The sequence below is a fragment of the Rhinichthys klamathensis genome, unplaced genomic scaffold (genome assembly GCF_029890125.1).
Source record: "Rhinichthys klamathensis goyatoka isolate OS25496 unplaced genomic scaffold, OSU_Roscu_1.1 h1tg001022l_1, whole genome shotgun sequence".
In the NCBI taxonomy this organism is placed as follows: Eukaryota; Metazoa; Chordata; class Actinopteri; order Cypriniformes; family Leuciscidae; genus Rhinichthys; species Rhinichthys klamathensis.
The window spans coordinates 141,071-168,230 of NW_026607310.1; the positions used below are offsets into that span (position 1 = coordinate 141,071).

Here is a 27,160-nt window from a genome sequence, read left to right on the forward strand (position 1 = left end):
ATCGTGTTGACTGTCATAAGCGACGGACTGTTTGAATGCTGAATGGAGAATGACTGACAGCCGCAGCGGAGGGAAAAAGTTTACGTGATCTTGAATTTAATGACTTAAATATTAATTTATATCTCATAAGACAGTGCACAGAAACGTTATGGTGCTTTATAATGTTTTTGTGCCTTTTGTGGGGCTTAAGCCTTCACAGAATAGTAGACTATATGCACAATATCGGAGTTGGATCGGCCTCGTCTGACCGATACCCAATCCGGCAAAAATGGCACTATCGGAGCTGTTGTGGAAATAATTCTATTCGAAAAGCTAGGAGGAAGGAGACAAGTGGAAACCCCTGAAAAGTCAAAGTATCAAATGTTTATTTCTAGCAAGAAGTAAAATTGGCATTCAAATACAGACAGCATCTATATGAGAAGGCCCTGGGCTGGTCCCTTTCACCAAGTTATATAACCTAAACACATCCTGTGTAGGCTGCATCTGTTTCAGAAGATTCCCTTTGTTACCTTAAAAGGAAACGTGTTTGTTCAAGATCTCTTGTCTAACATAAATTTATCTAGACAGAACAATGACATCTTCGTTAAAGTTTCCTGTTCTTAGCTGCTGTTCGAATTCACACTTTTTGCCTATCTCTTGTTTGATCAAAAGCTGCACACATACATTTCACACTTGAAGTACACAAGAGGTTACTTGGAGTTAGGGTTGGGTACCGAAACTCGGTGCCAATAGGGAACCGGTTCCGACGTAAACGGTAGTAACCAGACCGAATAAGAACGACAATTTCGGTGACTGATTTAATTAGGCACACACGCACACACACACACACACAGTCTCTTCTGTCTCGCATGCGCGCTCTTGCTCGCAAGGTTTGGCTGCATTTCACGTGTAAAATTACGCGTCAGAACGCCCTCTGGGTGTGCCGATAGTCTGAATCCCATATAGAATCAAGCCGCCTCGACGCACTTACGTCGTCATATTATGTTGGCGCGCAGGAAAGGAAGCTGGTCGGCAGAGCGAGGAGCTTGGCAGCGTCCCGTGCCCTATTGAGAGATATGTTACACCAGTAACCAGAGATGTTCTCTTTCATAGGTTCACTCAACGCTGCGTAGCTAAGAAGCAGTGGATTTGTATTTGTAGGCTGCTGTATCACGTGCCGTTTGAACTGACGCGCTACAGGGATCTGTCACATTTCAAAGAGCCAAAACGTTATTTATTGTGTGAATCTCGTAAAAATATTGACAGAACCTGACAGCTGTGGATTTGTTCCATATCAAAAGTTACCTTCTCTGTCTTGTCTATCGGTGTCCTCTTTGTCCGCGATTTTTCTCTGCGTGAAAAAATGGATGTGGCGTGAGAGCGTGTGAAAAGGGTCAATGCGTGAGAGTTGGCAGCTCTGCCTGCTAGTAATCTCTATTAATCTCCAGTATTATTACATTGTTTTATTTGATATTATGTATATGTGTAAAATGTAATGTATTTTTTTATTTTTTATGTTGGTTTTATTATTACCATATGTTACTTGTATTTATATTGTTTAAAGATTTAAGTTAATATTGTGTCCAGTTTGGCCCTGTAAATAAAAGGGTATTATTTTTTGATAAAGTGTGTGTGGTTTCGTTTTCTTAAGTACCGTTTCAAGAACCGTTTAGGCACCGGAACCGTTTAAAAAATACAGAGTAGGTACTGGTATCGGATAAAACCCAACCGATACCCAACCCTACTTGGAGTACACATAGTCCCTTTGCTACTTGGTTTTCTGTCACACATACATTTTGTTCCAGAAAGCTTATCTTAACTGATGCATTTCTAACAGCTTGGTTATATCTTTAATAATGTCCTTTAGCTTATATGAACATCTTCCTTTAAATGCTTATGAGTACATAAATCTTTAACGTTAATAAAAGTTGCACACATCTAAAAGATAAAAGAACACATCTAAAAGTAGAAAACACATCTAAATGTAAAATTTCCATTACAGAGCCGATACCGATACTGAGTATCGGATCAGTGCATCCCTAGTTGAAACTGAACTCAGCAAGAATAAGACTCTCCAGGACCAGGAATAAGGAAACCTGCTTTACAGACTTGCTGATAAACCTGTTTTTTGCACACTTCACTCAAACACAGAACCAGGAAACAGGAATCACATGAGTTCAGGGAAAGAGAAACTGAAGTGCAGTTGAGCTGTCTGTTGTGTGTGTGTGTGTGTGTGTGTGTTTGTTTCATGCAGTAAAATGGCAGAAGCCAGAATTTCAGTGGATCAGAATGAGTTCATCTGTCCAGTGTGTCTGGATCTCCTGAATAATCCAGTGACCACTTCCTGTGGACACAGTTACTGTAAGATCTGTATTACATGCCACTGGGATCAGGAGGATGAGAAGAGAGTCTACAGCTGCCCCCAGTGCAGACAGACCTTCAGGCCAAGACCTGCTTTAGCTAAAAACACCATTCTGGCTGAAATGGTGGAGAAACTGAAGAAGACTAAACTTGCTGCTGACTGTTACGCTGGAGATGGAGATGTGCAGTGTGACGCCTGTACTGGAAGAAAACACAAAGCCGTCAAGTCCTGTCTGGTGTGTCTGAACTCTTACTGTCAGAATCACCTTGAACAACATGAGAGTTTCTTTAAAGAAAAGAGACACAATCTGACTGACGCCACTGGACGACTGCAGGAGATGATCTGCCAGAAACACGACAAACTCCTTGAGGTTTTCTGCCGCACTGATCAGAAGTTTATATGTGTGCTGTGTACGATGGATGAACATAAAAACCATGACACTGTATCAGCTGCAGCGCAGAGGACAGAGAAACAGGTATTAACTATAAACTAGACACTGATGAAATAATGTTGACACAAAATATATTGCCACCCATATGGATGGCTGCCAACTTTTGAGTTTGGGGGGGGGGGGGGGGGGTAGTAGTAGCAACTAGTAGGCTAGTAAAGAGAGATGATCGGTTAACATGCCGCTTGGACTGAGGGGCAACAGCGATCTGTCACATTTAAAACCTTAAAATTTAAAGTTGACAGAATCTGAGAGCTGAGAATTTGTTTCATTTCAAAAGTAACCTGCTCTTTGTCTGTCGGTGTCCTCTTTGGTTTGCAATTTTTATCTGCGTGAGAAAATGGACGTGTGGTGTGAGAGCGTGTGAAAAGGGCCAATTGCGTGAGAGTTGGCAGCTCTGCATATGATCAGGTAACATCATTCACACTGCAGACGTCAGCAGAAGTTAACAAGCTGCAAGTGGACTTTCACTGCTGAGTTAGCTTTGCACTGAACTTGGTGAATGCACCGTAAACATATTGATCAACACAAACTTTCATAAAACAGGATTTGATGAAGCAACAAAATAATGGAAAATATTCACCCATTTTTTAAAGAATATAACTCAAGAATAGCAAGTTAAATACAGCAACAGATGCAAACACTTTCTGTTCAGTAAATCTGACTAGTCCATATGAACTCAGTCGTTTAGAGCTTCACTTCAGGCTTTGACTCCTGTTCTGTGTAGACTAATCAGTTTTTAATGGAAATGCGATGCCTGTCTTTATGTAAATTAGAAATTCCGATTCTCAATATAGTTATCCGGTAATACATTTTTTTTTGTCATATAACTTTGTTACGCAGCAAAAACACTGTCAGTGTGAAGCTCTACATCTGTGTCAGTTTCACTTTTATGATACTTGTGCTTGCAGTGTGAAAGAGGCCTTATGCGTCATGTACATTTATACAGAAGATAAAACATAATCATCATGCTGTCCAGTCCATCCAATCATAGTTCTAAAGGATCAACCCCTACCATTTATGTCATATTAAGAAATATAATATCAACTAAGAGAGGTCTGATGTTAAAATGTATGTGTATTAAGTTCCCGTTTGCATGCGAGTGTATAAGTGTGTCCAAGTCCTAATTCCTGTTTTGTCCAGATGTGTCTATAATGTGCTTATAACATAACGGAAAGAAGTTTCACAAGGCAATCTTTCAAAAGTGAAGCCTAAGAAATAAGAAAATATTTAACAGGTGGGAACTGATCAAACAAACCTTCGGGAGTTTGAACCTAAAGCCATTGGTTATTCGTTTCACTTTTACTAGATTCAACTTTTCACATGATGATTTAGAGACAGCAGTATAATGTGTCATCTCTGTTACTGATTTGTGTTCCAGAAGCAGCTGAAGGAGACGCAGAGGTCGTTCCAGCAGAGGATCCAGCTGAGAGAGAAAGATCTTCAGCAGCTGAGAGAGGCTGTGGCGTCTCATAAGGTGAGTCTGCAGAAGAGAGGTTTGAGACGTCTCAGTCAGGACTCACTAAAGCCACTGTGTGATTGTGATGTGTGTCCTAACAGCGCTCTGCACAGACAGCAGTGGAGGACAGTGAGAAGATCTTCACTGCACTCATCCGCTCCATTAAGAGAAGCCGCTCTGAGGCGACACAGCAGATCAGAGATCAGGAAAAGACTGAAGTGAGTCGAGCTGAAGGACGACTGGAGCGACTGGAGCAGGAGATCAATGATCTGAGGAGGAGAGACGCTGAGCTGGAGCAGCTTTCACACACACAGGATCACATCCACTTCCTGCAGGTAACAGAGTTCTAGAAGAACATTTTGGGTTACTTGACTGTAACCCTGTTCCCTGAAAACGTGGGAACGAGATGCTGTACTTGATTTAAGCGCTATGGGAAGACATCTTTGTCTGACCGGTTGTGAAGCACGTGTGGCAAACACGCCAAGAATTTGGCTTATATAACCTCATCATCGGAATGCGCACGTGATAGGCGTTGAGCTTTGGATTTCGACTCAAGGACATGTAAGCGCGGAGTAAAATGAACATTCAAGCTATAAAATCAGCCTGCCACATCACATACTTGCTGCAAGGGGCGCCTCATGCCAAGGCCTAAGAGGATGCAAGGTAGAATGATCCCTAACACGTAGAGGTGAAGCTTGACCACACGCCTTGTAGGCTAGAGCGATGGCATCCCTCCGGTTGCAGCTCCCATTGCAGATGAAAAGTTGCTCTGATTTACGCCACTGGCTAATACGGTTGACGTAAGACTGAAGAGTACGAACTGGGCACAGTAAGTGAAGTTGCTTGGACAGAAGGCTTCCAGCATGATGGTGCAACCGAGAGCCTACAAATCCCCAATTCTCTTTAGTGACGAAATAGCAATGAGAAAAAACATCTTTAGAGACCGAAGCTTGACAGGCGCTGACTCTAGTGGCTCAAGATGGGGAAGCAGGGGTTGTGGGGGGTGACCTGCCCCTCAAGGACCAGGGCTAAGTCCCACAAGGGAACTTTCACTCTGACAGGAGGCCTCAGTCTCTTAGCTCCATTAATGAAGCAGGAGATCAGAGGGTGTTTCCCCATGGAAACCCTGTCAATCAGAGCGTGGCAAGCCGAAATGGCTGCCACAAAAACTGAGAGTAGCAGGACACGTACCTGCTGACAATTTCTCCTGCAGAAACTCCAGCACTGAAACAATCTGGCAGTAAACTGGGTCTGCATGACATGCAATACACCACCTTTCCCACTCGCAACTTAAATGCATAACTTTGTTAGGTGGAGGAAGCCCTGGCACTCGGAATGATCTCTACTACAAGTCAAGTCAAGTCACCTTCATTTATATAGTACAGTTTTAACAATGCAGAATGTTTCAAAGCAGCTTTACAGTGATAATAGGAAATGAATGGAACAGAGATTGTTTTGGCTTAACAGCAGCTCTTGAAATTTTGTTTAATTGTCCAGCTAAACTAAGTTTTTGATTGATTTACTTCCATAGTAAAGATCATTAGGTTAGTTATTAAATTAGGGGCCGCTTACACAACTGGTTTTCAACAGGAAACAGAAAATGTAACGCCTTCTGGCCGTTCATTTGCAATTGTGTTTGGTGGCTCGAGAACGCAAACTTTAAAATAGGTTCCAAGATGCGAGTTTTGAAAACGTTTGAAAACGTTATCATCTCTGTGTAAACTTCAAAAACGTGAATCTGTAAAAAACGCTGATGGTGTGCACATGCATATTACGCGTTTAGTCTATAGGTATGCGCTTTTAAATATATATTTATGTGCGCAGGGGCATAGTCTTTCTTTACAAAGGGACTTCGCCAAATTACTTGACAATGACAATGACGACGAAGACTTAACAGAACATCCATAAGAGGTTTTTGGTTCAATAATTACAATCTCTGTTTTTGCAGAATTAAGTTGTCAGAGTATGTAACGTAAGAAGGCAAATAGAATCCAATTCCGTATAAATGAGCAGTTTATTGACAACAGTAAAAAACAGAGTAGAAATGCTGGTCAGAAACGTCGGGACAAGGCTGGAGAGTCACTGGTAACTCAGGAATGCAATGGGGGATGCAATGGGCAGAAAGGAAATCCGGGCAGATCCAGTCGGTACACAGGAGATCCGGGAAACAAGAAACCACACGAGCAGGAACCAGTGAACCAGAAAAGCACAAAGCTTACAAGTAATCCCATGGAAGCCTCACAACGGCAGGAATAAATCAAAGACAATAAATAGGACGCAACATGAGAAACAGCTGGCGCTGATCAGCTCATCTGCCGCACTAACAAGCCATGCCCACTCACACTAACATACACTACACACAGGCCGAGGGCGAGTCAGTGAACCCATGAACCGTGACAGATTTAGCCGCAGTAAAGGAAAAGGTTGACGGTAACCCCCTTAGTAACGGGGTAATCTAACTAATTACTTTTCCCGTCGTTACAACGCCATTAACGTTACTGGACATTAAATGCGGTGCGTTACCACGGGCGTCAGTTTGGTTTGAAATGTGCTGGGGACAGAGACGCATTCGGAAGTGCATTGTCAGAAGTGCTGGGTACAAACTTATCAAACCGTGCAGCCTCTTTGCTTAACCCGTTAATAAATCCATCGATCCGCAAATGGTCTAGTGGTAGATCTTTTGCCAAGCGTGTCAGAGGTTACGGGTTCTAATCCGCACTAGAATAGTTATTTTTTTCTCTCATCAAAACTGAATATGTTCATCAGTGGTAACAGTCTATATCAAGCAGGGACACGTTTGTGTGCACTTTATTTTGTGATTTCACCGGAATGAATAGAGAGTCTCCACAACAGCGATAGATTGAAGCGCACGTCCGAGTGAAGAGCGCACGTCCGAGTGAAGACTGTGCGCGCCACAAGAGAACACTGTATCCATGACACTGATAGCAGTAGCAACGAGCGCTCAGCTTGATTTCAAAATCACATTTTAGCGCTAGATCTCTTATTTAATAGCGAACTAAATGAATTCTCTGCTAGTTAACTGGAGATGTTTTATTTATTTGTATTAAGAGCCGTGCCTCAATGTTTCAAAAAGTGGTGGGTACTAAATGACTCATGACAAAATATGGTGGGCACACGTACCCACCGAAATCGACGCGTAGGGCCTATGTGCGTTACTATCATAGACAGTAAAGGTTACTATGTATCGATTGAATAAACTGTGTAATCCGAACGCACCCCTGCCTCACACAGCTAGTGAGGAGGTGGGTTAATAACGAGGTAAGCGATTATGATTGGCTAAGGCAGAGTCATGTTTCACACCCACACACACACACACACACTTCGATGAAGCAGCAGAGATGGCGAGTCAGGAGCAATCCGATGAAAATTTGCCATTTTCAAGGTGGAGATATAAGCACTACTTCTGTTCTAGGCTACTCATTTCAACTGACTTGTGAAAACTGCAAAAAAAAAATCCAAATTCTTTGACAGGCCTATAGCTAATTTTTTTTTAACAGTAACGCAAATAGTTACTTTCCCTGGTAACGAGTTACTTTTATTATAGTGTAGGGAAACATTAGCTCAAATAAAGGGAATATAATTTTAATAACGAATCATGAAACATGATCGTGAATCACCTACAAATAATAAAATTACCCATAAGGGAATAAATTGCCAATGTTCTGCATGGACAACTGAACACAACGAATTATGATCAGTTCTCCATCCAGGTAGGCAAAAATAGATCAATTGTATTATCAATAATCAATCACAACGAATTATAATTAAATATTAATATGTCAATTGTCTAAAATAGATCGATTCTAAGGATAACCTCTAATGGGATCAATTTATCATCGACTGATCTGTTTTGTCCAGCAAAACTGATCATCCGATCTTTATCAAACCTCATCAAATTTATCCTTCTTTATAGACCAATTTCGAGCCGACGTCACAGTTACATCACAGCGCAAGCTGGAGGCAAAACAAACGGACAACTGGAGGCGGCCAATACAAACCAGCACAGATTCGGCTACATAATAAGGAGCTTAAATTATTATTATTATTATTAAATGTCATCTTGTTGTGTTATTGGGTGCAAGAATCAATGAAAAATTAATATGCTGTATCTAGGATTTTTATTTCTAGAAAATGTTCACATCATTAAAATTGCACCGTAATGTCACTCTTTACATTGTCGTCTTCTTGGCGCTGGCTAGGCAGAACTGCGGATCGTACCACACAAGTCTTGTACATGACCATTCAGCACATAGTTATAGGCATCTAAAGATATATATGCCCTCAGTTTCTTTTTCCGCTCTGTTCCTCTATCAGGTAACGTTAGCTGTAGAAGTCAGGCCACTCAACCGGAGGTAGCGTTAACGTTAATCCTGTCAGATCGACCATCCATTGACAGCGTGTACAGTACGGGTCAGCCAATCTGGTTCCGTCCGTTAAAATTAACTTTTGCAAATAACAATCACGGTCCTGGACAGTGAGTGACCTTGCACATTAAAATAAAATCGAATTTTCTCCAGTCATTGTAAAAAAACAAGCTGACAAAACTTGCAAACTAACGTTAGGGAAGCGGCCAGAGTGATCGTTCTGCCACCACCTAAGCCCCGCCCACAAAAAAACGTCACCATGTTTACCATCTGAAAATTGGTCTATAGACTTTCAAGAGAAGCTCCTCTGGCCACGAGGATCACTTTACTGTTCTATAAAAATCACTATTTAAGTATCAACAAATTATAAAGCTTGTAGCTTCGATCGAAACATTAAAGGGACTTTGAAATATGCGCACGAGACAGTCAATCAAATGAATATAATGTATTTAATAAATGACAGAACGTATAGAGGTGAACTAAAGTTACACGGAATAGATGCATATACAAACAATAAAACAACGAACAATGAAAGAGAATGAAAGTGAAAGGAAAAGGGAGAGAGTGAGAGAGAGATCACAAAAGATCCCAGATTTGGCAAACTACAGACAGAACCTTGAGAGAGAAACAACAAGGAATCAATCACCCCAAGTGGGCAAACAACCATAACAGCTTTCAGATCTCGATATGTGACCGATCACGGAAACTAGGGACACAAGTCGGTTCTGAGGCATTTTGAGTTATTCATAGATTCTGAAAGTGTAGTCTCCAAGCTTTCCAACGATGTGTAACACGTGGAAATATGATAATATTTGGAGAAGTTGTGGCCATTTGAAGGTAGGCACTTAAAAAAGCTAAAAGGTTAGATAACGGCCTCTAAAGATTGTGCAGTTCTCACCTCTCTCTGCCGCTAGGAGTGACAATAGGGCTCATTTACATCTCATTTAGATAAGCCATACCCCCTGTAAAGCTCCCCCTGTGCTTTACAGCTTTTTTTCTTTCCTGAGCTAGCTAATAACAATAGGTAGGTATGGGAAGGTCTAAACAGACTAAACATGAGATAACGTGTACGTGTTCTTAGAATTAAAACAAAACGACAAACTTTGATGTTTATGGAAACTCACCCCCAGGACCAGCGAATGCACTTCTGCCGCTCTAGGCGAAAAACAATTGTGCTGCCCCTCTATTTGCAACGTATACCAGCAACAACACACAAAGACCAATATGCCATACATATAACGCAAAACCAGCAACAACACACAAAGACCAATATGCCATATAGGCCTACACATAACGCAAAACCAGCAACAACACACAAAGACCAATATGCCATATACATATAACGCAAAACCAGCAACAGCACACAAAGACCAATAAGCCATAGGCCTACATATAACGCAAATAGTGCGCAACGCACGTGTGCCCAAAATGTCAACAATATTAAAGTTTATGCAGGAGGCAAATGCCTGCTGGCATTTTTCTTTAAGCAGTCATGACAGGAATTTTCCAAATAATCATATTTCACCTCCTCAGATTACTGTTGCAAATCTCTTTACACCACTTGTGCGTATACACACACAAATGAAATGTCCGCAAGCACATTATATCATCAGCAGGTTCAGCATCTTACATAACGACTAAAGAGCAAATGAAGCTTAACTTACGTTTCAGAAACGCGGACGGCAGGCTTTCATCGCAGCAAAGGTCTTAACTGCATCCTCTATTTCGATTCTCTGTGCCAGTTCATGTTCTATGGAGATTGTTGCCAGTCCATTAAGTCTGTTCCCTGTTCACAAAACGTTCCTCATTCAAAGCAATCGGGACGTCACATATGAAACAGCCAGCCACCGCTGTCAGCAAGCCGAGCCGCCGTATTCAAGCACCGAGGGCGCGTGCGCCGCGCCCATACCTCCGGTTCAGTTTCCCGAGCCCACAAAGTGCGGCGAAAACATTTTCGGTGTAACTGCCACGGTTCAGCTCGTCTGCGACAATCTTTGCGGCATCGATCTTCATTGAATTTTGATATCAGATAGAGCCGGCCAGAGCGCTGCATAATAAGTAGCCACGCTGTTGGGGGGCGGGGGCAAAAGCACCGGCTTATTCAGTATGGAAATACACACAGACAATGACACGCCCCTACTGCATGCTAGAATCTCCGAAAAACAAGCCGATTTCAACCTAAAAATGTACGCTTTTAAATATACCAATACTGTTATCTCAAACATGGAGAGGTTTCTTCATGATCTCAACTAACAGATTCTGCAAAAAAGCCGAAATCACCAATTTTGAAAAAACCCCGCTTCTTTCTCATTTTGCTCGCAAGTTGTGCTGCCGACTTGTGTCACTGGTTTCCGTGACGGGTCACATATTAAATACGATACTTGCACTTATAGCTCTTGTGTGTGGTTGCTTCAAGAATGTGTGTGTTCCGGGGAGGCATCACGTGGTCTGCCGATGTGTCCGTAGCGCGCGCTTCAAAAAAAGGCTTGAAGGTCCGTTTGACGTAAAGTTACCAAATAAATAATTCAGGCTCAGTTCATTTCACTCGCAAGTAGAAATGAACAAAGTAGAATACGAAACGAAAAAACAAAACTTAACAAAAGAAAACAAAAGACGAACACTGAAGAGAAAAGGAAAGCTGGAACTAGCACGAAGCTGAAGAGGCAAACTAGAACTAGAACCAAGATGAATCCCGGTCACCTTGTTTTAAGAAAGCTCAGCTCGCGCCTCTCCTGGGTGAACTGACCAATCAGCTTGGAGTTCTGTGAGCGGGAAAAATCTTTCCTTGTCCTGTCTGAGGACTCATTTGCATAGTTTATGACATTGTTAAAAAGAGTTTGTTTCTAACCAGAAAGCTTTTGTGCATAGAACAATACAGTTTACTGTAATTTACTGTATCTGGCTAACTCAGTGAGGCTAAGAGGATTACAACGGTACCAAATAAAACATGACAACGGGGTGCCCCCCCTCTCTAGAGCCTTGCCCCCCCAGCTGCCCCCCTAACTTTGATGATCCAAAAACTGTACTTGTAAAAACAACCTGCCACTATGTCCACAAGCTTCTCAAAACAGTGAACTAAACAATACATTTACCAAAAGTGAACAATTTAATTTTTAATTTTAAATATGTTATTAGCCCTTCCCCCCTGCGTCCCTGATTCAAACGTGCAGAGCGGCGTTAGCGGCGTTGGCGGCTCACACACACACACACAGCGAGTCTGCTGCGGTGAGGTGGCCCTGCAACCCGACTGGAGAGAGTGAGCTTCCCCAGAGCCTCTGAAGGTGAAGTGAGTTTCCCCAGGTGTAGTTTAAACACACACGTTTAACTTAAAGTTACATTTGTAATGAATGTATTGTATACTAAAGACGATTCAGCATCAGCAAAAACAGCGCGTCTATTACGTTAGCCAAAATCAGCGGTCAATTCGCTCCCTCGTGATTTGTAAGAGCACTCTTCCCTTTGATTAGCCTAATTTTGATTTTAGTAAAGACAAGAACAGCTTAAGGCGAGACACAAAAACATCGGGGTTTTTTTCACTGGTTAATTTTAAGATTTTGGGCTATTTGTCTTCAATAACATGTCTTCTTTCAAACTTGTGGTGAAATTTTTTTTCCAAAAAAACACATTTAGGACTTTATTTTACTACACTTTGTCTATTTGCGTCAGTATTCTCCTAAATTCAACAGAAGTTGTCGTTCTAAATCAACATGTTGCTCCGCGATCGCTGCATGTCAATGTCATCACATACATCTCTGTTGGAAAGCTCTCTCTCCTGTACATTGTTGTCGTATCCAAATATGGTCATTTCCTTTTAATCAGCAACCAATCGTGAAAGTACAATGGGCATTTAACTCTAACACCGAAATCTCATTGGCTGATGTCAATTTCTGACAACGTGATTCGTTCAGATGCATCACGTGACGTGCTCTGACATTTAGATATGCGTTTTTGACTGTTTTTCTGTTCAGTTGAAGGCCATAAATGCTGTGATTTAGGTGGTTTGTATTGTTGTTGCTAATGATTTGGTAAGATATTGTGTCTGTAAATAGTTGTTTCCACTAAAAAAAGTATGAATTTTTACATTACAAATCTTTAAATGCTGTTTTCTCAAAATTAGTTTTTTGTCATTCTCCAGTACAAACATCTCAGCCGGTGTAGCACCTATGTACACCAAACTTTCCAGTTATACACTTAGCAGTATTCTGAAGATATTTTCAGAGGGATTTGTTAATAAATCATTCCTAAAAACCTTTGTAGTGTGTAAGGGCATGATTAAACAATAACGTTAATCATTTAATAATGATTAAAAGTGTTTTTGTGTTTGTTTTGTTAAAGCAATTCACATATAGGGATTCCCATGTACCGTCTACCCCTGCCACCCTGCCAAGACCTCTTGCCACCCCTTTGCCCCCCCATATAAAATTTTCTAGATCCGCCACTGCATCCCAGACATTTTTGGTGCTGAGCTAGTGAATAACTGGACAAAAATCAAGGGTTAAAAGCATTTTCACATGGTTATGGTTATGGTTATGGTTATTTTATTTATAAAGCACTTTACAACTGCACCTGCAGACCAAAGTGCTGTACAATCAACCACATAAAACAAACAACACATAAAAACAACATGCAACTTACAAAAATAAATACTAGCCCAACCTCTCAAAGGCTAAAGACATGAAATAATTTTTAACACTGGTTTTAAATACATTTAAAGAAGTGATCTCTCTTAACTCAAGAGGCAGACTATTCCAAAGCCTCGGACCCGCAACAGCAAAGGCCTGATCTCCTTTTGACTTTAAATGAGATCGACGGACTGAGAGCAATGATTTATTATTTGATCTTAAAGACCTAGGTGCTTGTTGAAGAGCAATAAGCTCAGATATATAGGTAGGAGCTATGTATAATTGAGTGAGTTGTAAGGAACTTAGCTTTGGGAAATATTACTAATCAATAATAACTTGTTATGATTAATTATGAATATTTGGGTCAGTTAATTGGGTTAACTTGACATAGCTAAATTAATATTACAATCAATTAATCAGTTCGTCCAACAAACTCTTTTGATTATTCATTTATTCTAAGAAAAGGGTATCTTCGATGGCCACAGAAGAATAATTATTTCTTAGCATGTACAGCGCTTTGAGCATGTAGCAAGACCAAGATCGTAAAAGAGACTGTGTTTGCAAGCAGTGAATCAGAACCAAATACATAAAGTGCACAAGTTTTATTAACTAAATCATAAACATGAATAAACTAAACAAACATACATAAATACATGGGTAGAAAAAAGGAGTGAGAGATGGAATGATGTAACGATGGAGAAGATCCATCTAACTATGAGAAGAACCAACAGCATTTCATTTTCACATTTCATTGAATTGAATACTTGCATGTGTCGTGGGAACAATTCTTGAAGTTGTGGAAAATTGAAGTTGTTAAGGGTTCCGGCAGTGGCAAGTGGCAGTTGTTTGAAAGTTATCTTTCTCCATGAGCACATTTGGTCAAGGCCTGGGGCCCTGGGCCCTGTTGAGGCCACGCCGAGCACCCCGGAGAAGTGAGGAAGTCGGAAGAGTGGGTGATTGAAGTCGTTGTTGATTGGAGTCGTGGTTCCAAAACTCCTGAGATTGTCCTTGGTTCTTTGTGAGAGAGTCTTCTCTCTCCTGCATGTCTGCATATCTGGTTGGATCAGGGCCTGCTGAGCCCTGGGCCCCCATGGTGGGGGAGGGGGTTCCCCAGTATCACTAGAAACAGTGTTGTGGCTGGATGAAAAACTAAGAGAGGGAGGTCACATGTGGACTGTCCATAATAAAGCCTGAGAAAAGATCCAACCCCTAAGGGTTGACTGGACCAATAAGCAAGGTGAAATGTCCGAGTGAGAAGGTTACTCTAGTTAATTTACGAGTCTTTGTCCCAAGCATGGTTACCTTCATTAATGCTCAGATAGATATAACACATCCACACTGCATTCTAGAAGAAGGTGATGTACATCAAAGTGTGAGTCATTAAATGAGGATTAATTAGGTAGGAGGCATGATACATGTGAGGTTACATTGACCGTTAGTTGGTTGTATACCAGGGTACATACCATAATATATACATAATAGTACACAAGACAGTAAATCATTTACACAATGCTATGAAGCATGTTCATTAATAGATCAATTAGTCTATGATTAATGCAGCAAAGTCTGTTTTAAAGAGGGTTTCTCTCTCTTGTGCACGTGGCCACATTCCTTGGGGGTCGTAAAATCTTCTTATCAGCCCTGTAACATGACACTGTTTCTGCCCCTGTGTTCGTTTCATTTGGGATGTTAGTTTTGGAGTTTCATAAACCTTTGTATATAATGAATAATTAGTGTGTGTTAGGGGTTGAACAACTTCAGATTTTTTTAAGTCGACTGTTTTGACATCAAAGTCGAGTCGACGTCGACTAGTCGATGACGTCATTCATAAAAACACAAGAGATGGGACTGCTTTGCAACATGCCACAATTTGCAAGTAATTAACAGAAAATTATACAGATGCTGACAGACAGCTCATAATGGGGCCGTTTACTGGTCACTTCATGTTTTTTTACTGATCTGATTTATCAAAACGATTCCATTTAGCCTACACCTGGTCACATACATAAATATGTTTTCGCAAAACAGATATAAATCCGATCTTCAAACAACCGCGCTATGCAGATTTAACGGAGTTCACGTCACCGAAAGCAACAATAATGAGCTGCATTTTATTGATCATCAGCTAATTTCAAAATCAAAGACCGCAATAAGAGAGACAGCACTGGTAAGATCATTTTGTTTCTTTACTTTTAATGAAGATGATTGTGTGTTAAGCGTCTGCGACTTACTTTCACTTTGATTTGCGATAGTTTGCACGGCTTGATGAATAGATGCTCGAGCTGCTCATTTGCGGCGATGCGTGTTGCCATAGCTTCATCGCTATAATACGCTCTCACACGTTTATTTTTAGCATTGTTGGGAGAAGTCCAATTTACATATGTGGTTTCAACAACCAGATGCATTTACACTTGTCCAGTTCCGTCTGTTAAGCGGCCCAGATCTCCTCCTGAAGCGGTTTGAGCGATCGGATTTAAATCCGTCTCGAGTGCGTTTCGGAGGGCATTTACACCTGGTCTTTTCACGATCGGATAGCTATCAGATCACAGAAACACATGAAGTGGCCTGGTGTAAACAGCCCGCAGTTACATCATCATTTAGGATGAAAAGAAAAGGAAAAAAAGCTATAAATTCACATCTGCGCCTTAGTGATGCGCAGATCCAAGTAATACAAAATAATATTCCAATTAATTGCGGGTGAATTAGCTACATCATTAAAATGTTTTAATAAATAAATGAAAAAAAAAAATGTTTTAATGATTTTAATAAAGATACTGAACTCTCATCCCCGGTAAAACAGTGAGCGTGCGTCATGCTTTTACTTTCGTTTTCAACAATATCTAGTGTTAGGTTAGTAAAGTATTTACACACACTTGATGTACCAATGCTGCTTTCTTGCTGCAATGACCCTCTGGGCTCTTCATCTGTTGTCGTCTGCAACATGTTAGTATCAAAATTAGCGCAATCATAGTGTCACATGATCAACGCGACTAGTCGACGTCAAGCTTAAAGCGTCGCGGTATTTCATTAAGGTCGACTCGGTTCAACCCCTAGTGTGTGTCTGATGGGTCCAGACCTTACAGAGTCATCCTGACGCAGTCCAGATACCCTACAATAGAGTAATTCAATTACTAACTCAGTTACTTTTTGGAACAAGTAGTGAGTAACTATAACTAATTACTTTTTTTAAAGCTGCAGTCCGTAGCTTTTCCTCTTTGTCGCCATCTCTCTGTTCGAAATCTGTAACTGCAGTGATTCGCGGAATTATCATCTTTACGTGGGTTGTAAATCGGCATGAAACAGCGCGGATGAACACAGTGCTTTGAGGCGAGTGCTGCTGTCAGTCACCGCGCTGTGTGGATACTGTCATACAGAATCACAGATTTACTTTTTGAAAGTTCGACCAACATAAGAATTTTCATAAGAAAATGTCTTCTGAACAAGTAAGTAACATCCATTTTTGTTCCGACCAACTAGGGGAAAAAGCATTCGACATGATAAGCTTCGTTAGATTTAATCAACGCGATTTACAGCAACCGTGCAAATTATAGCCTACTTTGTTCTCAAATTGTTCATGTTAACAACATCACATCAGCATTGCGTGACTAATGTTAAATTTAATGTGTTTTATGGTTACCTGTGTAGTTCAGATTTCATATTCTCCATAATAGCAAAACGAGAAAGGCACAACAAAGGAAACTCCATAACTGTGTGAATTAAGAAAACGTACTGTTACACGATTGAACTATTGAAATGTCTTACTTGTTCAGCAGAAAAAAGCCGTCTCTTCTTCCGTTTTGAACCCCTTCAAAACACGGAGTTCACGCACTTTTCAAAAGCCCCGCCGATGTTTAAATCCTTGTGTTCGCATGAGACGGTTTCTTTCTCTTTCTCTAGCCACCTTAAATCCGAAGTACGAAGTCTTTTGGGTTTTATAACTGCTGAATCTCTAGTTGACACTGATGATTGTTGTTTGGACCTTTCTGGATGCCATAAGTTTAATCATGTAAAGTGCTGCGAGAAAAGCCTATACATCTAAACATCTCGTCACGCGCAGTATAGCCGGCTAGCCGAAACTCCTTCTTTATGTGTACGGGTGTGACGTAATGACGCAAAGACATGCTCGAATTTCCCGCGGAAACCCACCAGTACCACTGGAATTAAAATCATTATTACAAGCTAACTGTTTTGAATCTAGCTATGGCAAGCAGATAGTTTTGACCACTGGCAGAATAAGTTTTTTTTAATATAATTATTTTGGATTATTTTTAACTTAAAAAAGCTACGGACTGCAGCTTTAAAGTAACGTTCCCAACACTGGTTAAGTGGAACAAGGTCTGAGTTAAATGCATTTTGATATACAACATAACAATAGTCAATAATTATAAGTTGTAGAAGTATAAGTTGAGAGACAAGTTTTATACGAACACTGCGTGTAAAGCAATTCCGAGCACGATATAAAATGTTGATTCCAAAGTTCACTTTACGTAACACTTGCTCAATGTGTAATTTGAATGAGAGTTCAATCAGTATCAAGCCACATACCAAGATATTTAATCTTATCAACTTTATGCAGAAAAGAGCCATCATTACAGTTTATTACACAGGAACCAGATTTTGATTTGAGTTTTTGTCTAGTGTCAAAGATAATATAATAAGACTTTGTTTTGTTAGGGCGTAATTTATTATGTAAAAGCCAATCTTGAAAGATAATGAAGTCAGACTGAAAAGAAGCTTGAAGTTGTGGTAAATTATGTTTAGATATATATATGACAGTGTCATCGGCATAAAGTTGAACAGAACAGTTATAAAAAATTAATGGTAAATCATTTATATAAATAGAAAAAAGAAGTGGTCCCAATGTTGAGCCCTGAGGCTATCCTCTATCTTAAGTAAAAAAAATCTGATTTACTTCCCTGTAGGACTACACATTGTTTTCTATTATGTAAGTATGAATTAAACCACAAAACTGCATTATCAGAGAGGCCGATATCATTAAACTTATCTAAAAGGAGATAACGATCAACAAAATCAAAAGCTTTAGTTAAATCCATAAAGATGGCACCTGTGAGTTCACCATAATCTGCAGCACAAAACACATCATTGGTGAATTTAAGTAGGGCAGTAGTTGTGGAGTGATTAGACCTGAAGCCGGATTGAAATTGTGATAGGATATTATTGGTAGTGAGATAGTGCGAAAGTTGATTATAAATGAATTTTTCAAAGACTTTAGCAATAGAACATAAAATGGATATAGGTCTATAACTGTTTGGGTCAAGTACATTTCCAATTTTATGGAGTGTTGTGATATGTGCACATTTCCAGATAGCTGGTAACTCACATGTAGACAAAGACATGTTGAATAAATCAGCTAGTGGATACATAAGAAAATGGGAAGCTAGTTTGATAAACCTGTTTGTTATTCCATCAAGTCCAGCACCACTGTTAAAGGTGCCCTAGAATGTGTTGAAATAATATTTTAATTTTGTCTCTGATATCTACATAGAGGGTATTGGCTTATTTAAGGGCATTTAAAATGTCCAGAAATGTTTTTTACAGGTCCATTTTCAACTCTAGAAATTGACCCTAGAATGAAATGGTCTGTTTTTACCTTATTTGGAAGGATCATGAATACTAATTGTCATGAATCGGGCTCCTTCCTCTGTTTCTTTTCTTTCTCTCTTACTCCCTCTCCTGGTCTTTTTTCACCTTTCACCCTTTCCCATTTTCTCTCCTCTCGCTCAGCTGTTCCATATCTCATTATCTCGTTAACGCTCACACCTGTTCTCTCTTCCTTCTGATTTCTCGCCCTATTTCTTCTCTCTCTTTTCTTTTGTTCCCCGCCAGAGTATTATCTGATGTGTGTTACGTACCTGATGTTTCTCTATCGTTTTCCAGTCCTGTGTGGTATGTGCTGTCTCCTGATTATTATCATTGAACATCATCTGCTTGCGCTGTCTCTGGCTGTCGGGTCCGACTGTTGTCTGAAGCCGTTCATCTGCTACCCGGACGCTTCTAAGCATCCTCCGGTAGTGATGTCCAAATGAAGCGTTTCGAAGCATTATTGCTTTCCGATACAATTGTGTCGAAAATGGTTCATTACTCGAAGCTTCATTCAGATAGAAATTGCAGCACCATCTCCTGGTGAAGTAAATGTAATGCAACAAAGCTGACAACCATAAAATGCCAGTAGGCTTATGAACGCCCCGTTTATGACGTGTTTACCGAGGCGATCAAAGCTGAAACAGTGTAGTGCTGTGAAACTCATTTATGTAGGTGAAGTTTACAGACACTGATGAATTTCATGTGTTCACCTTGATAATAAAACATTAAGCATGATGTGTGTGTGTGTGTGTGTGTAATTATTTCTTTGCCACTCTCCTCAACAATAAACTCAATCCACTCTCCTCAACAATAAACTCTCCTCAACAATAAACAATCCACTCTCCTCAACAATAACACCAATCCAAACACCGACTACTACAACCCACGGTGTTGCCATGGTTTGGCTTCACTTTTATAAGAAATACAGCCGCCAGGTTTCAAACCTGTCAACACTGGATTGGGCTGTCAAAGCAGTCAGGTGGTTCACTACAGGAGTGAAGCAGTGTGTTTGCTTCAGACGTCATTTTCACGTGACTAATGACGTAATGATACAAGCTCCGAAGCAGTGGTTCATTGCAAGGACCGTTCGAGTTTGAAGCAAGCTTCGGAGCGTCGGTGTCAGACGTAACATCACTATCCTCCGGGATATTCCTGAGCCATACGTGCCGACACTCTTCAGTTGTGATTTTTCTAAGAAACTTTCTGTTTGTACTGTTTTGCCAGTCGGCACCTGTTGCCTGATTTTTTGCCAAGCGGCCCTTCTGAGTTATTAAAGAGACATTTAATCTGCCTTTGCGTTTGGGTTCTCTCTCTCCTCATTCGTCATGACAACTAATGAGGAGTTCTGCTCTGATTGGCTGTTTCACTGCGAAATACCTTACTGTCTACGTGCAAAATAATCATACGTCAGTTTTCAAAAATTAAAACATTTTAACAAATGGACTAACGTTAGACGCCTTGTCAAATAAATATAGCTTCAACTTATGTGGTGGAGAATGTGATGTTAGTTAGAAGGATCGAGTGAGCTAACATTATCTGTGAGCAACTAAATTAACGTAGTTAGCCCCTGACGTGTTGTTGAGGAAATAGACGAAAGTAAAATTATTTGACAAAAGGGAATTTACAAATGTATCTACAGTATTATTTTGTAGATTTATATGACAACACAGGCAAGAAATATTAACCTCAGCGTAAATACTTTTGTCATACTATTTAGTTATGTATGCTCTTGGAGTTTGCTATTTGATACTGTACTAGGATCCTGCGCTGGATCTAGATAACACAGTGTAAATTATCGTTAATAATTATCGGTTGCGGGAATATAGTTGGAATTGCCCCCTTCTTCATTATGAGACGCTGAGAGAAGCTTGATATTGTGCCAGGTTAGAAAATAAGTCTGTGGTGAAATGGGCAGAGCAAACTAACAACTTCGAATTAAACTGTTGCGGTATCCGATTATAGATAAACATCAACCACGCCTGTTGACATTTCTTTTTTGTGGAAAGGGTATGAAAAGTCCTCACATCCCCTGCACAGCCTGGAACATAACATTTATTTACATGATCTGCTATTTTCCCTACGATTCTCGCTTGTTTCGATGATTCGGCTGCGCAATTCCGCCTGTCATTGAACATGGGCTGGCATATGCAAATTTTTGGAGGCGTACATATTAATGATCCCGACTGTTGCGTCACAGTCGGTGTTATGTTGAGATTCGCCTATTTTTCAGGGGTGTTTTTCAAAAACGAGATTTAAATAAGGAGGAGAAAACAATGGTGTTTGAGACTTACTGTATGTCATGTCCATGTACTGAACTCTTCTTATTTAACTATGCCAAGATAAATTCAATTTCAAATTCTAGGGCACCTTTAACATTTAAATCATTAATGGCATTCTGAACAATTGGTTAAAATTTTCCTAAAAGAAAAATAACTGCAGCGGGGTGATGTAATACCCAAGGAACTTTGTAGTCAAATGAGAGTTAGGTAATAAGTTAGAACAGACAGAGGAGAAATGCTAATTGAATCCTTGGGCAATAGATGAAGATTCATGAAGTATTGTATCAGCCACTCTTATTCGATTAATACAGTGTTTATCAGATCTATTAATAATGTTTTTGATTTTCTTCCAAAATTGCTTGGGATTCTTAAAATCACTAGTGAGGGATTCTCTATAGTAGTTTGATTTAGCATTACGAGTTATTGTCTTGCACAAATTTCTCAACTGCCTATATATTTTCCAATCAGCACCATCCCTTGTCTGAAGGAATATTGACCACGCTTTGTCCCTCTGCCTAAAAAATGATTTCCATTACACGAGAGTAGATGTTAAAACTTCATGCTGATTTGTACTCGGCTTTCGCCAAGATAAGCAAAACTAAGACGTAGCTTTACAGTAAACTATGCTTCTCCATCCATTTACGCTTCTTTCCATAAGGTGGTGTGACTCCCCTTCTGTCCGGCGTTAACGGCAGCAGTGTACTTGGCGCGTCAGCGCACGCGACGGCTGCAACTACAGTGTGGTCTCCCTAGTGGACCAGCACGACAACCGTCTGGATTGAGCCGAGTAGGGGACATCTCTAGGGTCTTCAAGTGGGCCCCTTCCGTCCTCAGTGTTTCGTCGACTAGCCCACGACACCTCAAGAGGGCTCGACAGTGACTCTGGCGTCCCAGAGTCACCCCCCTCCGTCCCCCACTCAACTCAGACTAATTAGTTCACATACTATTGTGGTTGTCAAAATATTTAGTAGCCTAACTACACATAATTTTTTTACGTTTAGTGACAGCATGGTGCAATAATTGGTATAGGCGTACTGCTTTTATTATTGCTTGATACAAATGTTACAATTTCAACTGTATTTATTGTTTGAATTTTGTAATAAAATTAACAGAATCTGAGAGCTGAGAATTTGCTCCATATCAAAAGTAACCTTCTCTGTCTAGTCGGTCGGTGTCAGTGTCCTCTTTGCTTTGCAATTTTTGTTTTCCAGCTACGCTCCATTTTGTGCCCGAATGTGCTCATTGTACCACAGCAGTAGACTATTTTCTTTAATCTTCTTTAAGCGCAAAAGGATCAAGTACTAAAGTATTGGGAAAAGAGAGTCAATCACTTCTGTTGCAACATTGAGTTCTTCTAAACTATCTGGGATTCTGACGTGATGAAAATAATCAGGAAGATTAACTATAAAGCAATATTTAGTGGCAGAGGTGATAGTTCTACCATATTTGTAACACAGAGTCGGCTTTGCAACCTTGGTTAAGTATATACGAGACTAGATGGTGATCTGAGATGTCATCACTCTGCTGCAGAATTTCAATGGCATCAATTATTTGATTCCATGTGACAATATTAGATCTAAAGTATGATTACGACAATGAGTGGGTCCTGACATGTGTTGTCTAACTCTAAGAGTTTAGAATGTCTGTAAATGCTAACCCCAAAGTGTCTTTTTCATTATCTACATGGATATTAAAATCTTTATTAGGACTATTAGGATATTAGGACTTTATCTGCAGCCAGTACTAACTCTGACAGAAAATCAGCAAACTCTTTGATAAAGTCTGTATAGTGCCCTGGTGGCCTGTATACAGTAGCCAGCACTAATGTCAAACGGGATTTTTCACTTACGCTAGGTAATGTTACAGAAATCACTTCAAAATAATTATATTTGAAACTAGACTTCTGAGCAGTGTTGTGCTAGTTACAGGGTTCCCGCGGGGTCTTAAAAAGCCTTAAAAGCATTGAATTTATGAATTTGGAAATAATACCTTAAAAAGTCTTTAAAAAGTCAAAAATTTTGATGTCTGGGTCTTAAAAATTGTGCTGTATGTCAGTGCATTTCATTGACGAATATAATGACGAAAACTTTTCTTCAACGACATTCTTCACTGAAGAAAACGAGACGCTACCTAAATAAAACCTAGTTTTGAATGACAAAAACTATGACGAACATCATTGACATTTTCAATTGTTGACATTTTCGTCAACGAATAAAAACTAGATGAAAATGTTAGATAGTGTCGATCTGGGAAGCGATCCAGTCAGAACTGATGTCCTGCGTGTGTGCTATATGCACACATTTGTACTGTAACGTGCTGATCTACCCCGCGGTCTCATAAAATGTTAAAAATGTAAACCAACCACGCACCAACCCGAAGCGTGGGGCCGTGCAGACACCATACAGCGCGCGAGTACTGAACTGATGAGCTCTCTTTCGTGTCTGAATGGACAAATACACACAACAACATTATGTCTAAATGTCCGGTTTGGACAGTATTCATGTAAACTATGTCGGTTATGTTAAATAGTTGTATCGGGTGTGCATCAGTGCAATCGTATCCGCATGTCATTGGACATGTCTTAAAGTCCAAAGTCCCATTGGCCGATGTCTTAAAGTGACAGTGGCAATAAACATAATGCGGTCTGTGTCATTAATTTTGGTCAAGCAACAAAATAAAAAGAGAAAAGCATTCACTGTTTGTTAATAGCTTTAATAAGGATTGATTATATTTAATTCATACAAATAATTGTCTACTTGAAAGAATAAATGATGTATGTAAGTTGTTATAAAGAATGCATATATCATTAATTGAAAAGAAGACTGTGTTTTATTTTAGGAAAAGTGGTTTTATTCAAACTTAAAAATCATTCATATTAATAGGTTAATAATATATGTTTTCTCCGGGAGTGTATGGGTTTGGAAATTTTAGAGAAATTCTAAATTAACTCATTACAATTTACCTAAAACCATTATATTTTAGTCGACTAAATCTACTGTAGATTTAGTTTACAATAGATTTAGAAAATCTAAAAAAACTAAAATCAAAAATCACTAAAATCTCATTGTATTTCGTCAACTAAAACTAGACTAAAACTAAACAATTCAGATGACTAAAATATGACTAAAATTAGTTTTAGTCATATTTTTAGTCAAAAGACTGAGACTAAAACTAAATCAAAATTTGCTGTCAAAATTAACACTGCTGTATGTAACTTCTCCGTATTGTATTTTTCCTCAAAAGTTTCATTTGTCAACCACGATTATTATGATTTTCGATGTTTATTGTTCAGGGGTCTCTCAGTTCCCCATATTCCCAGCATGGAATAAGTAGCTAGCTAATGTTAAAACACAACTTAACATTGTTCGGCAAACTTTCTTGTGGCCTACTGAAATGTTTTTATTTTTCACACCTGCTTGGCTTATCATCTTTTACCCATTCCACATTTATAAATAAATGAACACAAGTTGAAGGAATTTGTTTTTCTTTGCTGGTAGGGACGTGAAATAGGTATTAATTTTTTATATAAATGGTCTTAAAAAGGTCTTAAAAAGACTTGAATTTAACTTGAAGAAACCTGTAGGAACCCTGTAGTTACTAAGAAATAGTAACTAGTTACAGTTACTAGTTACTTCATTCAAAAAGTAACTCAATTACTTTGTTGATTACTTACACCAAAAAGTAATGCGTTTCTGTTAAAAGTAACTTTTTAGTTACTTTTTTAAAGAAAGTTCTTAAATGTTCCCATTAATGCCCTTTTATGCATTATGGTCTATACAAACACAAAACTGACTTAAACAGAAAGTAATTTTTAAACACTATTTTATTTAAGTCAGACCAGCACAAACTGAATATATCAAGGATTTCTGAAATAAATAACAAAACAAGCATTTTTAAAGCTAGTGACTTGTTTGCTTTCTCAACATTGATATGTTCATGCAGCTGACAGTATATACGTTTTTACCGGTTTTTACTGCAGGAATTAATATTTGAGCAATACAATTGTACCTTGATCATTCTTGTTAGTTCATAGTAGGCCTACATTAACTAAGGAGATACAAATACATCTAACAATGAATGATACTTCTACAACATTTATTAACCATATTTAATGCTAAAATTGAAATCTTATTGTAAAGTACTACCATTTATATGATTCAAGCTTAAAGAAGATGGCCATATCTGCAAAGGCCAGAGCATTAAAATTACATAAATGTAGACCTATATCACATGTACAGTCTTTCACTTTATTTGCTTAAAGGGCATATTGCAGGTTAGAGGACCCAACGAGTCAATGTATAGAAAAATAATGTAGGAACTAGATTTTCTTTAAAATATACTTATAAATACGCTACAGAAGCTTCTGGAGTCGTTTTTGTGAGAAAATTTTACTTCCGCGTCTGAAAATGGGCGTGGCGGGCGTGACATAACGGGCGGGAGAGCGGTCGATTCAAACAACAGGAAAACAATGGATCGCAATGACATTTCGGACGCTGAGGAAGTACTTACTCGTATGACGGACCACAGCCATACAATTATGAGCCTGCTATGCTGCCGAGAGAGCAGGGACAGGCCAGGACTAATGTCAGACAGAACGGTCAGAGACACCGTGAGTTGTGGTGTGAGAAGAACCAGTGGAGAACAGGACAGGTGTCTTGGTGAGAGACGTGCTTATAGATATACACGTTCGCTAACGATATACACTGTGCTTACAATTTTGTTTTTCAATTACAAGTTGCCTCTATTTAGGGCATGACTACCTATATCACACTATTTCATGCCATTGGTACAGTATTAGACGATCAATATTTTTGCTTCGGCATCCCATTTTGAACTCCATCATATCGCCGGGATGATAATCCTCCGATCTGAAGTGAACGCTACACACGACCGCGTTTCTCGAAGCCGATGCGGAAGAGAAATCCCGTCTCTTCACCTGCACAAACCGCACCAGGCACGAAAGATATACAACAACACCGTCCCTTTTCTTGTTATGGAAACCTGTCGACTCGATGTCCTGACAGGCCGGAGTTTTTGCAACCTCCACAAACAATAATTTACCATGACGATGATAAATTAAAATACAAAAACTACCGAAAACACACTGACTCACGGCCGCTCTCACTGAATGCCAGCCTACTCTGCACTGAGCCGAGGCTGAGGCTCCCTAGCGTGACGTAAAATGACGCGATTTTGAAAAAAAAGCCGTTTTTACGAGCAGTCCAAGAAACGCTCACTTTATCTACTAAATTAGTGCCCTTATGTCGTTTTAAAACATTTTAAATCCTGCATTAACTTTTCATATGGTATTTTCATACAAGGTTATATATTAATTTAGATTTTTTTTTAACCTGCAATATGCTCTTTAAATTTTAGAACACTTGATTAGACTTGATGTCGGCTGCATGAACATATCAATGTAAGCAATCAATCACGTCACTAGTTTTACAACTTCGCCGGCTAATGAATGCATAAAAGTGACCAGCTGGATATAAACTAATGCAAATAGATGGTAACAATTGCGACATAAAACATGTGGGTCAGGTCTGCGTGTGTTTTTGTCACATTGCTTTAATCGCTTAAGGTAAGTTAGCCGTTACTATGTTATTCCTCTCAGACTCGACGGCAAGCTTCTGTTCTTTCTCTGCTGATGCAGCATCTAGTCAAAAAATTAATTACTTTATAATGATATGGCAATGTGTACTTAAGTGTTCTGTATCCATACCGTTTCGCTGTCTATGTTTTAAATGCGTATCAAGTGCTCAGCGCTCTCCGTGCAGCTTGTAATCTCCGTGCTCGCGCTGCCTCACGTGTACGTAAACAACTCAGCCAGTGAGTTTGTTATGTGTCCTCAGGTGTCCTCTCGCTCTGTATAATGCTAGCAGTCTCTTCAGTGCTCTCGTACTGTGTAATGACAGCGCACACTTCTCAGCCGCTCCAGCAACTAATTAATTTAAAAAAGTAACGGACAACGCGCCATATGGTAACGGTAACGGAGATAATTTATTTAAAAAGTAATGCG

General features: G+C 39.6%; 1 protein-coding gene across 1 annotated transcript in view; it reads left to right on the plus strand.

Annotated features, from left to right (window-relative positions):
* The first annotated feature begins 2,237 nt into the window (after positions 1-2,237).
* LOC130079376 (E3 ubiquitin/ISG15 ligase TRIM25-like) overlaps positions 2,238-27,160 on the plus strand; it is a 57,971-nt gene continuing 33,048 nt past the window's right edge. Inside the window, exons 1-3 of the mRNA XM_056244621.1 lie at positions 2,238-2,816; positions 4,171-4,266; positions 4,350-4,583. Of these exons, the coding sequence (XP_056100596.1) occupies positions 2,238-2,816; positions 4,171-4,266; positions 4,350-4,583 (909 nt within the window). The remainder of the gene's footprint in view (positions 2,817-4,170; positions 4,267-4,349; positions 4,584-27,160) is intronic.